This window comes from Canis lupus, chromosome 24 (assembly GCF_048164855.1).
Source record: "Canis lupus baileyi chromosome 24, mCanLup2.hap1, whole genome shotgun sequence".
In the NCBI taxonomy this organism is placed as follows: domain Eukaryota; kingdom Metazoa; phylum Chordata; class Mammalia; order Carnivora; family Canidae; genus Canis; species Canis lupus.
Genome location: NC_132861.1, coordinates 29,343,088 through 29,355,240, shown reverse-complemented (window position 1 = coordinate 29,355,240; position 12,153 = coordinate 29,343,088). Strand labels below are relative to the sequence as shown.

Sequence of the window (12,153 nt, the reverse complement as noted above, 5' to 3'; positions counted from 1 at the left end):
TCCAGAGAAGGACAGAGCACAGGGATGCTGTAGCTGTCCTAAGAAGGCCAAAGTCATTCTAGCTAGAGGCCACCATTTGCATACGCAGGTTTTGTAAATGGACCAAATTAGATCTAATTGAGTCACCTTCTTTCTACTTTGCCTCCTTAGTTTCACAGGAAGTGTCAGTGCAGCTCTGATTGGGCCTTAGGAAGACTCTTGCATCTTTGAGCGCTCACCTTGTCAATGTCACATCCTTGTTCCAAGAGATCGTCCGTGAGCCCTGACTTGTCTCCCTTGCATATGGTAACAGTCACTGATTGACTTACAGGGGTGAGTCCGTGGTGCCAGAGCCTGCAGCTCTTGCTGTTTCAGGGTCCTCTATGGTGTGGGACAAAGCCCATCTCTCTCCTCTTTGTGGCCTAACCACTACAGCAGGGGTAAACCTCTCCCCACACACCTGCAGTTTTGTGGGTGCTCTGTGCTGTCCTGAACCAGAAACACATGAGTCTCTGCTCAGCTTGGAATAGATGGTGTTTTTCTTTCTAGTGGTTTTATTTAAAAGCCATGCCAGTCATTTCGCATCCCTTCCCAGAAGTTTTGATTGATGGCAATCTGGTCAGTTAGAAGCTGCCAATGGAAGAAAACTGCTGACTTGGGCATTGGCATTGGTGGAGCTTGTTAAGCCTGCACTCTGTGTGTGTGTGTGTGTGTGTGTGTGTGTGTGTGTGTGTGTGTGTGTGTGTGTTTGCAGGATGGAAACATAGCACGAGATTTGATGGAATTGAATCTGGAAAGAACTGACGGGGTCTCAGTTCAGAAAGAGAAAGCAGGAACCAAGGAGGGAGCTATGCCTTGTCCCTGCTCCCTGCTGCCACTAGAGGGCAGAATGAAGAATAGAATCCAGATCCCTTGTGTTTGCTTGGATCAGACCTAACTAGGCTTTATAAAATATGAATTGAATGAGGTTTGAACCACAATTACCTTCCTCCTTTCCTGGTGACTTTCTCATTAGCAACACAGCCATTTCTCAATGGACCTTCAAGCTATGATTGAAATTAAGGACATCCGTCTTGAAAATGTTCATCACTGATTGGATAGACTTGCATGTTTCTAGAATACCATGGATGGGCAGGTATACCATGATGACTTTGGATTTGGTGGCCCCATCTAAAGGTTCTAAATATGGGGCTCATGGTTAGATCCAAAGGGTCATAGAATCCTTTGAATTATAAGCAAATATTTGATTGTGAGTTTATGTGGAGTGTCCATAGTGTTTATTGGATTCTCAAGTGAATCCATGACCCTCTAAGATTTTAAGAGCCACTAGTACAAATGCAAGTTTTTTTTTGTTTTTGTTTTGTTTTTTCGTTTTGTTTTGTTCTGTTTTTGTTTTTGTTTTTTTTTACAAGGATACATTTTCTGGAAAGTGAAAGGTGTCTATAGGTTACTCCATCTTAGGTGGGGTTGAATGTATATCACACAGCATCCTCACATGCACTTGTATACAAGTGCACGTGATATACACGTGATACAGTATTTGTATACACATGCATACAAGTGCACATTCACAATCCTAAATATGCACACACACCTCTCCCACACACATGTGCACATACACACATGCATTAGTGCCTCTAGAGCCTATGTTCTCTCCTCCCTCCTGCCCTGCTGTGTAGAATTCCAATACATGGTCCTTGGTGGATTCATATTGACTGTTTCTACCTCAGACATGCTGCAGAACAGGACAGACTGGGCTCTTTGGGGTCTCACTTCTACGTTCCCAAATTCAGGGGACAATATGTATGTGGGAAGGAGCATAGAATCCAGAGCCAGATGGACATGTATTCTTGTCTTAGACTCACAACTCACAGTCTAGGCACACGAGCATTAGAAAAATCGATATGGAGCCTGGCACTTAAAACACAAACTCTGCTTTCCTGACACTTTGAGTAGGTCTTCTGTCATTTCTTGGGATCAGATGATGTTTGAAAAGTTTGTAGAATTTGCTATTTGGAGGACTTCTGTCCTTCTGAGTGGATGGGAGTCTCCCTCTCTATTAAGTGGCCTTAGAGGAGATCTCTGTGTTAGTTTTCCATCTTTAAAATGCCGTCATTGGCGCATGGGATCAGTTGAGGTGAGACAAGAAAAAGAGTAACCGAACCACATGTTTGGAGCAAGTCTTTTCACTGTTGTACTCTTTGGGCACTTCTTTGGAGCAGTTTACCATCCTAACAAGAGGCTACTGATGTAAGCAGGCCAGGATGTATCTAAGTAACTGTTGTGGGATGCGCTTGTCATGCAGCAAAATCTATTATTTGACAACTAAAAATATATTATTTGACAACTAAAAAAACAATGGGAAGCAACCCAAGTTTCACTGATGAATATGAATGGATAAACAAAATGTGGTCTGTACATGTCACGGCATGTTATTCAGCCTTAAAATGAAGGAACTTCAACACAGGCCACAACATGGATGAACCTGAGGGAAATAAGCCAGTCACACAAAGACAAATACTGTGTGACTCCACTTACATGAGGTGACTAGAGTGATTGGACTCATAGAGACAGAGAATACAATGGGGCTGCCAGGAACTATGGGATGGGAGGAATGGGCAGTTATTATTTAATGGGTAGAGTTTTAGTTTTGCAAGATGAACAGTTCTAGGGATTAGTTGTCCAACAATGTGAATGTATTTAACACCTAAAAATGGCTAAGATGGAAAATTTGAGGTTACATGTATTTTACCATGAGTTAGAATACAAAAGTCAGTGAGATGACCTGAGAAATCTACATCACACATTTTGAGTTCTGGGGTTGTGAGCAGGGTGGGGAGAGAGTATGAGACCAACATAAGATGATCCATGTTTAGAACTCTCTTGGAAGGGGCACCTGGGTGGCCCAGTGGTTGACCATCTGCCTTTAGCTCAGGGCATGATCCTGGGGTCCTGGGATTGAGTCCCGCATCGGGCTCCCCGCAGGGAGCCTGCTTCTCCCTCTGCCTGTGTCTCTGACTCTCTCTTTGTGTCTCCCATGAATAAATAAAATAAAATCTTTTTTAAGAAAGGACTCTTTTGGAAGTTTTGAAATAATGAATATCCCTCTCTAAGAGAAAGGTACATCTTTATCTGGCCACCTGGGACAGTGTGCCTGACTGGCAATAATGGAAATGATCAAGAACGGAGATTCTAGTCCTATCTCTGCAGCTTACTAGCAAGCGGCTTTAGACAAGCCTCCTTCACTGTCCTGCCCTGGGCATTAAGAATAAAAATTCCTCTCTCTTATGGTTAATGAAAGCCTCACATGGACTAGAGCATGTGAGGAAGTCCTTTGGAGACCCTGCAACTCAGGACAAATGCAAGGGCCTGGCATTAGTGCTGGCCTCCCTACCTTGGCACACTCCTAACCCGATCTGTTGATGCTCTACCAAAGCCTGTGTTGCTGTGACCGCCAGGCTGTGCTTTTTCAGGATGCAACAAGAGTCATTTCCATGCAATATGTTGAGTATTCTTGGGCACTCAGAAAATCTCAGTGAAGCTAATAATAAGCTTGTTAGCAGGTTACAGTAAGCAGAACGGTCATGTGCTCATTAATTTTATTAAAAGAAAGGCTTCCTGCCTGTAGCTCTGGAAAGATGAGTCGGGCTCAGGGCATTCCTGCTGACAGAACATCTGTGAGGGAATGGCCCGGCAACTTCCTTGGGCATTTGTGCCGTTTGGCAACGGGGGTGGGGGCTGGGGACACCTGTTGGGACGGGGAGCTCTGTCATAGCTTATTGATGGCCATCTCCTTTTCTTGCCCCACAGAGGTCAGCTGCACAGCTGTAGAAACAGGGAGTACTTGGAGGGTGTACGTGGAGACCTGTTTTAGGAGGACAGGGTGGGTGGGCTAGCTTCCCTCCAGCATGGGGGCTGATGGCAAAGGAAGCCAGTGCTGTCATGTAGTTAAAATATGCCAGAGTGCCATGCACTTTCTCTGCCTTTTTGGGGATCTTCATAATGAGCAGTGAGCTCATTGCACCCATTTTATGGATAGAAAATCTGCATCTAGTAAGAACAGGATAAAAGAATAAAAGCACAGGGCACTTTCTAGGGCCATCTAAGAAAAAGGTGAAGTAAGAATCTGTGAGAAAAGCATGACTGGTCAATTTTATTTAGGTGACCTTCCAGAGATTTCCTGATCCAGATGTCACAGTGATGTGGTGTGATTATTTTAGTTAGGTCCCACTTCTGTCCAAAAAAATCAACAAGAAAAAATAATGCCACAAACAAGAAGCTTTGAATAATCATATTGAAGTCAACAAGAGTAGGAGACAGAAAAATGAAGGGTAGGGGAGTGAGGCCCAGATCATTCCTTCCTCTGGAGCTGGTCCTGGGTGGGGAACCTAGCAGAGGGGGCATGCAGGGCTGGCTTTCCATCTGATAGTGGGGACTGAGCTCTGGAGCCCAGGGAGGGGAAGGACTAGTTGAACCCTGGGGTTTGACCAGTGAGAGAATCGATTACCTGGCAGCATGATAGTGGAGTTTTCTTTTTCTTTTTTTTTTTTTGTATTTGAGTACAGTAGGCACACAATGTTAGTTATATTAGTTTCAGGTGTAAGACATAGTCATTCAATAAGTTTATACATTATGCTGCACTGATCACACGTGTTGCTACCATATATCTCCATACAGTGCATTACAGCATCATTTGCTATATTCCCTATGCTGTGCCTTTTGTGCCTGGGCCTTACTCATTCTGTAACTGCCAGCCTATATGTCTCACAGCCCTCCCCACAGTTTGCCCAGCCTCCCCATCCCTCTCCCCTCTGGCAACCTTTATAGGTCTGATTCTGCTTTTTGTTTGTTTGTTCATTTTTTTGAAATTCCACATATGAGTGAAATCATGTGATATTTCTCTTTTTCTGAGTTCACTTAGCATTATACTTTCCAGGTCCATGCAAGTGCTCACAAATGACATGATCTCATCCATTTTTTTATGACCGCATAATACTCCATTGTGTGTGTGTGTGTGTGTGTGTGTGTGTGTGTACCACATCTTCCTTATCCATTTCTCTATTGATAGGATGCTTAGATTGCTTCTATATCTTGACTATTGTAAATAATGTTGCAATAAACATAGGGGTGCCTGCATCGTTTATTGTTTAGTTTTCCTTGGGTAAATACCAATAATGGAATTATACAGTATTTTTGGTTTTAATTTTTTTGAGGAACTTCCATGCCGTTTTCCACAGTGACTGCACCAATTTAAATTCCCATCAACAGTGCACACACAAGGGAGTTCCTTTTTCTCTACATCCTTGCCAACATTGTTATTTCTTTTTTCTTTTTCTTTTTCTTTTTTTTTTTTTTTAGCCATTCTGACAAATATAAGGAGATATCTCATTGTGATTTTCACTTGAATTTCCCTAGTGATGGTGAACATCTTTTCATGTGTGTGTTGACCATCTGTATGTCTTCTTTGGAGAAATGTCTGTTTGTGTCTTCTGCCCTTTTTTAAATTGGATTATTTGTTTTTATGGTGTTGAGTTGTATAAGTTCTTTATATGTTTTAGATATTAACCCCTTATGAAACTAGGCCACTTTCCAACACTACACACAAAAAGAAACTCAAAATAGATTAAAGACCTAAGGGTGAGATCTGAAAGCATAGCAGAGGTTTGAGCCAAGCTGGTGGTCCCTTTGACCATGCAAGTCCTTGGTGACCTGCACTCATTTCCTATACCACAGGGTGACTCAGTAGAGCCTGAAGGAAGAGCACAATATTCTAGGGTGGCATCACCCTGGTGTTGGAGGCAGGTCCCCCTAGCCTGAGGGCCTCTCAGGGATTCAATCTGCCAGGACTTCTGTGCTTCAGGCCAGAGCATTTGCTGCAGCTGCTTTCAACTCTCTATCTGCTGTGATTTTCCTATGGGCAACCCACTTTCATGGGTACAGCCTCCTTTTTATAAGATACCAGAAAACTTTGTAAGTAATGTGATTCATCCTTTCTATAATCAGAAATGGTACACCATCGGCATGGGCCCCCTCATAGACAGTGGGAAGAGACCACACAGGTTGTGGCTTATGTGCCGCCCAAATTTTGCTGTCCCGACACTCCCTTCTCTCCCACTATAGTGGGCCAGAAAGCTGCAGCAATGCTTGGATTGAGATAGCTCTCCATCTGCCCTAATTCATTGAGGAAAAGTAAGTTACTCAAAAACATTGATACATTAGCCATTATTGGTAACAAATTACCTACAACACCCATACTGATTGGGGCACCTGGTTAGGTGATACTATGGGAGAAGACAGGTTCAATCCACCAGCACCATAGATCCAAAATGACTGGACTTTGGGGGCCAGAGAGATCATCTATAACCTAGGTCTTCACCTCTCACTTCCTATAGCTCTTCCATCTCCCCCTTACCACTCCCTTATTCCCTTCCCCAGAAGAGTAAACAGGCTTTTTCAGGAGCTGTCAGAGATACTGAAGTCATTCTTTTATACAAGATGATTGGTCCTCCCTCCACGGACACAACCACTGCAATGCCATAGTCTAAAGAGTAAACCTACCTATGAAATTGGCCAGGGGTCTGTGACCAGGACAGTGACAACCTGAGCTCCCTGGTACCCAAGCTCCCTCTTGATGTTCCTTCCCAGGAGCCCAAGGAGGTGCTTGGGCTTGAGGCAACAGGAGGGACCCAAGTGGAAACCCCTAAGGTGAAAATCCCCAAGAGATCCCCAAGACTCAACTGGTTTTTTATTCATTCATTCATTTATTATATATCAAGCATTGAAATAAGGTAGAGAAACAAGACAGTCCATACTCTCAAGGAGCACATGATCTATTGCATGGTGTATTGCAAGAAGGGAGAGGGACTGGCTTAGAGAAACAAAGGACAATTGTTATGCAGTGTCACAAGTGCTAAAAGGGATAGCCCTTCTGTGGGAGCCTGGAAGATGGAGTCATTTCAGCTTTTTAGACTCAGGAAAGGTTTTATAGAGGTGGGGACATTTGATCTTAATGCTGAGAGATGGGTAAGAGCTCATGTGATAGGGAAGAGAAGAAAGAGCATTCCAAGGAGGTTGTGTGCAAGGGAATGGAATGTTCAGGAAATGTATAAAATTTAACATGACCCAGAAAAACAGTTCTCAGAGAGAAAGGGAAAGAAAGAGTTGGCAAAAGATGAAGGACATGAGGCTGAGGAGGTGGAGTGGAAGCCAGTGGATTCTCCTATGGGATGAAGGGAGGATTCACTGACTTCATGGTTTAAGGAAGTGTCATGACCAGCACTCACTCTCCCAGCTTCTGGGGGCAATAATCAGTCCTAGTCCTGAGTTCTGTTCTCCTAACCCTGTAGCTTAAACAATGCAGTGGAAGCGTTGGGATGAAAGAGCAAAGGGGCCTAGGAAAGCCCACTGTCACCGACCAGGTCTGAAACAGACAGGTCCCAGGATCCCCAGCTCTGCGTGCAGCCCTGTGTGTCTGGTGATACCTCTCCAGGAAACAGGCCTTGGGAGGCTGAGGACACTGACCTGCCTCCACAGTCTTGGGAGTGAGAAAGCAGAGGTGTGGGATGTGAGGAATGAGGGAAACCAGACACTAGTTAGGATTTTTGGTTTCCTGCTCCCTTTTCTTTTACATCTAGTTTCTTTCATGTGTTTTTGTACCTCCCTCCCCAGTTTTAGGGCAAGGGTTAAAACAGCCACAGCCCTGTGCTCAGGGATGGATGGCTTCTGCCTGAGTGCATCCAGAGAGACAGGCCAGCCCGGTGCAGAGGGGGTGATGTTGACCCCAGACCCACTGGTGCCACCGGATGTCTCCCACCCCAACAAGAATAAGCCAAAATGTCCCAGCTTAACTGGAGTGCAGGAGGGCAGCTTGGAGCTGTCCTGTGGGTTTTCATCACTGTTTCATCTTGGTTTTTCCTCTCAAATAAAAGTGAAGTGTCTGCCATCTTGTGGCAGAGGTCTGGTACTGCCTGGGCCCCCACAGTCACCTTCCCACTGCTCCCCAAAAGGGATGCTGCCCCGCTGAGGTGGGAGCTGGTGTGGAGAGGAGGAGGGAGCCTGGGCAGCAGTGCTCACCAGCCCTGGCCTCTCTGCCTCAGAGAATAAGCTTCTGGAGTCAGTAGCTGTGAACTCCAGGACCTCAGGAAGGGTATCCTTGGTTGTACAAGGAGGACAGGCATTTGTGAAAGAGAAATAGGGTGAGTAGTGTATGAGGAGGTCATCCTCAGAGAGGACAGAGCCTAGATGGGGATGAGGCAAGTGAGTGGAGCCTGGGAGCTGGGTCCTGGCCCTGAGGTTGAGAGAGAAAAGGGCAGAGGATCTCAATAGCGGGCAAGCTCCTGTGCAGTGGGCCATAGCCAGGAAGCTTTCAAGGTCAAAATATGAGAGCACATCAGAATATAGGAAACTCACGCCAGCATACAGGCAGTATCTCGGCGAAGGACCAGAGGGGAGCATCACTCCATACGTGATGTCTGAAACAGTGTGAAAGGATGAGCTCTCTGAGGGCAATCACATGTGCATGATATTACTGGGCTCCTGACCAGTGAGGGTATCAACTCCACTTGTAAATTGGACCCCTTTAATTTGGTATTTGAATGAAGCTACTAGAAACAGATATTATTTTAAATCAGTTCTAGAAACTCTTCATCTCTATCAACTTGGGCCGGGAAAGTCAAGTCGTGACCTTCCATCCTTTCTTTCTACAAGCTCTCAAAGTACTGTCTGAAGCAGCCAGCACACCACATAGACCTCATCCTTATCATCTTTACCAGAATAGTCCATTGCCATAGCCCCCTGGTGTCCCAGAGCCTTTCTACAGTGGACACTTCCTCACGGGCAAATGCTAGCTGTAATTTAAGTGACTGCTGACTACACACCATGGGCACTGACCCATTTGCCACTCACAGTGAGGCCATTTTTAAAAAATATTTTATTTATTTATTCATGAGAAACAGAGAGGCAGAGACATAGGGGCAGAGGGGAAACAGGCTCCCTGTGGGGAACCTGATGCAAGACTCGATCCCAGAACACCAAATCACACCCTGAGATGAAGGCAGATGATGAACCACTGACCACCCAGGTGCCCAGTGAGGCCTTGCTAACTCTAAATCTGACCAGGCCAGGTAACCATTCCGGACTCTCATTCTCACTGAGGTCTTGGTTCCTAAAAACAATTCTGGAACCCACTCCTGTGTCAGCTGGAGTTCAGTCATAGAAACAGAGCGTTCGAGGTATTTCAAGCAGGAGGGTGGATTTTACAAAGGGAATTTGATGCTTTCGAGAACCATTAGAAAGGCTGTCTGAAGGAAGGTCAGGCTAAAGCACCAACATTTCAGGGTATGAAGCAGTTAACAGAAATTGCTAGAAATCATTGCTGGTGGCTTTGCCTGCAGCACCACCGTCAGTGACTGTTAGGAGGAGCTAGCAGAGTCCCGGTCTGCCCTTTGGAGATACCTGTGCCCATCCTCATGGCTGCACCTTACAAATAATGGCCTCCCTTCTGCCAAATTTCACGTGTGCTTCTCTCATTGGTGGAATCCGCAGTGGAGTGCTGCTGGCAGTAGAATCTGGGAAATGTAGTTTCCACGCTTCCAGCTTCTGCAGTATCAGGGCAAGTTGAGAATGTCAGGGATCAAGGCACAATCCCTGACACACGTTTTTAAATACGGGTGATAATAATAGTACTTCCTTCATATGGCTGTTGTGAGGCTAAAATTAACGCTGTGAAGTCTCTGCACAGAGTGTGGCATATGGTAAGCCCTCGATAATTGCTCGTTTACAAAAAATTGTCAAAACTGAAGTCAGAATGGCTCCTCGTTCTCGTTTCTAACCCCTGTAAGGAAACTGGCTGCTTCCGAGCTGCGGGGTCCAACCGCCCGCCTTGGCGAGGATCCTGTCCCTTGCCATCCTGGGCCAAATGGCGTCAGATCCTCAGTCTGCCTCATTCTGGCTCAGAGGGCTGGATGGAGCCTCAGGAAGAAGGGAGAAAGTTCTCAGGGAAAAACTGCAGCAGCGAATCATGCTGAATGTTAATACTGGAGTGCCCCCCCCCCCCCGCTCTGCCGAGGGCAGGACTGCATCTCAGATGGTCCGACAGATAGTCAAAAAGACTGCTCAGATCCCTAATGCAAGCACAAGTCAGGGCTCTGCATTGCCCTTCCATCCCAAGTGGAATTCACAAACCCAGGGTCGAGTCTCTGTAGCCTTGTGCCCAAATGCTCCAGGCAGCCTGGAAGGAGAAAGAATTAGGGCACAGCTGAAATCCAAAAGGGAAAGGAAACGGGCTAAGATCCATGGGGAACAATGTCTATTTCTTAATCTGTCTCCTGCCCCAAATAGCTCTGCTTCCTCCCCCACTTGTGTTTATGTGTCTGTTTCTTTCCCTGGCAGCAGATGCCACCAGGCCTTAAAGTAGGTCACAGAGGGCACTGAGGAGCCTGAGCAGGCCCTCAGGCCATGTCCTCCCCTGACCTCCCTCCCCGGGCTCCGGGGCTCCCGGGCGGCCCCATGCTCGCCAAGGCACCCCTGCAGGGCCCGTGCTCCCTAGAACCATAACAAGTGGAGGTTCCTCCGTCCAGCTTGCGAGCGGTCCGGGGGTTCTGTTCTGAACTGGCCACTGAGGGGACAGCACTGGGCTGGGCCGCAGCCCTCCCTGTCAATCTGCCCCTGCCCCTCCATCCCCTCCTACCACAGCCCTGCCTGAGTGCCCTCAGGGAGGCCCGTTCTGCCCAGGGCAGCCAGGGAGCCACATGGCCCTGCTGTTTTCTCCTGGGAAGCACTGGGGTCTTTCCACACAGACCCACAGCACCCAAACTAGGGCTCCCAGACCACACTGGGCAGGGGTGCACCAGTGGTGGTGCAAATTACAGAGGCAGAAAACAGGATTTCTGACCCCAGTCACCTGAGGCCCAGGGAGGTAGGAGCATGCCCAGAATAACCCAACTGGTTAGCAGTAGAGCCCAGGCCCATAAGGATCCACTGAGCACCCAAACCACCTATGTCTGCCTCCCTCACAGCCTGACCCCCATCTGTCCTTCAGGACCTCTCTGCCCAGCATCCAATCCTCATGGCTCCTTTCTCTCCACAGGTTCTTTCAGAGCACGGCTATGGCCTGATCACGACCGACATCCGGGAGGGACAAGCTTTCTACTACGCAGAGGATTACCACCAGCAGTACCTGAGCAAGAACCCCGACGGATACTGTGGCCTCGGTGGCACCGGAGTGTCCTGTCCGCTGGGTATTAAAAAGTAATGTCTCCCCATGTGGTCAGCCCTTGAAGTCACAACAAAAATGCTTTCAACAAATTGGGCAATGATTTTGTGGTTCAGGTCACTGGCTTTTTGGAAGTGCACAAAGTGCAAAGGCATTCATGAAAATCTGGTTTAATGAGCTATAATTACATGAAGTGCAATGGCGAGTTGATAACCTGGAGTTTATCTTCTAATAAGTTATGCTGGGAGTCGAGCTGTGACATTGTTTGGATCGCTTAGGGTCTGAATGAGGATAATGGATATGCTGTGCTCCCCCTTCGTGGGCCTGAGTACCTGCCGTGGAAGCTAGGGAAGGGGGCTGGGAGACTGTTGGAGAGGGTGAGGCATGGTGGACATCCTAACTGTGCCCTGTCCTGCCTCGCATGCCTTCCTGCCCTCCAGTGCCTTAAAGTATGCAGACATTTAGAGCCTCAATGAATCATTCACTGTAACACTTTGCTCTACTGATCCTCTGTGTGCAAGGGGCTTTCTCTCCTTTTTGGCCCTCCTGTGGCAGAGAAAAGATGAGTTAGCTTGATGAATTCTAATGCTTTGCTTACAGCTTTGAGAAATGCTTGTTCTAATAAAAAAAAAAATCTGCAGTCTAATACAACCTGCCTCATGTCTCATGTCTTTTACTTTTTAGGCAGGATGTTTCTAAGGATTGTAAAATAAAAGCCTCACAATGACTGCCCCCCAAATGGAAAATATGATTGAAATGTTTGGAAAGCATGTACACCTCAGGCTCCTTGATCTTTGGTGATAATAGCTTTTTTTTCCAGAACCCTGTTAAGCTGCCACATCCTGTACTATTCTAATTAGAACAGACGTGTGCATCCCTGCCCTTAAGAGTCTTTATATTCAAGATAAGGGGTGGGAACATAAGCAATAAACATGCAATCACATGAACAAATAAGATGATCA

The 12,153-nt window shown here is 46.5% G+C and overlaps 1 protein-coding gene across 9 annotated transcripts in view; it reads left to right on the top strand.

The window, feature by feature from the left end:
* The window catches only part of MSRA (methionine sulfoxide reductase A), a 426,146-nt gene extending 414,304 nt beyond the window's left edge, over positions 1-11,842 (top strand). For all 9 annotated transcript variants that reach the window (XM_072796098.1, XM_072796096.1, XM_072796093.1 and 6 more), the window contains one exon: positions 11,066-11,842. In XM_072796098.1, the coding sequence (XP_072652199.1) occupies positions 11,066-11,223 (158 nt within the window). In that variant the 3' untranslated portion in view covers positions 11,224-11,842. The remainder of the gene's footprint in view (positions 1-11,065) is intronic.
* The last annotated feature ends 311 nt before the right edge of the window (positions 11,843-12,153 follow it).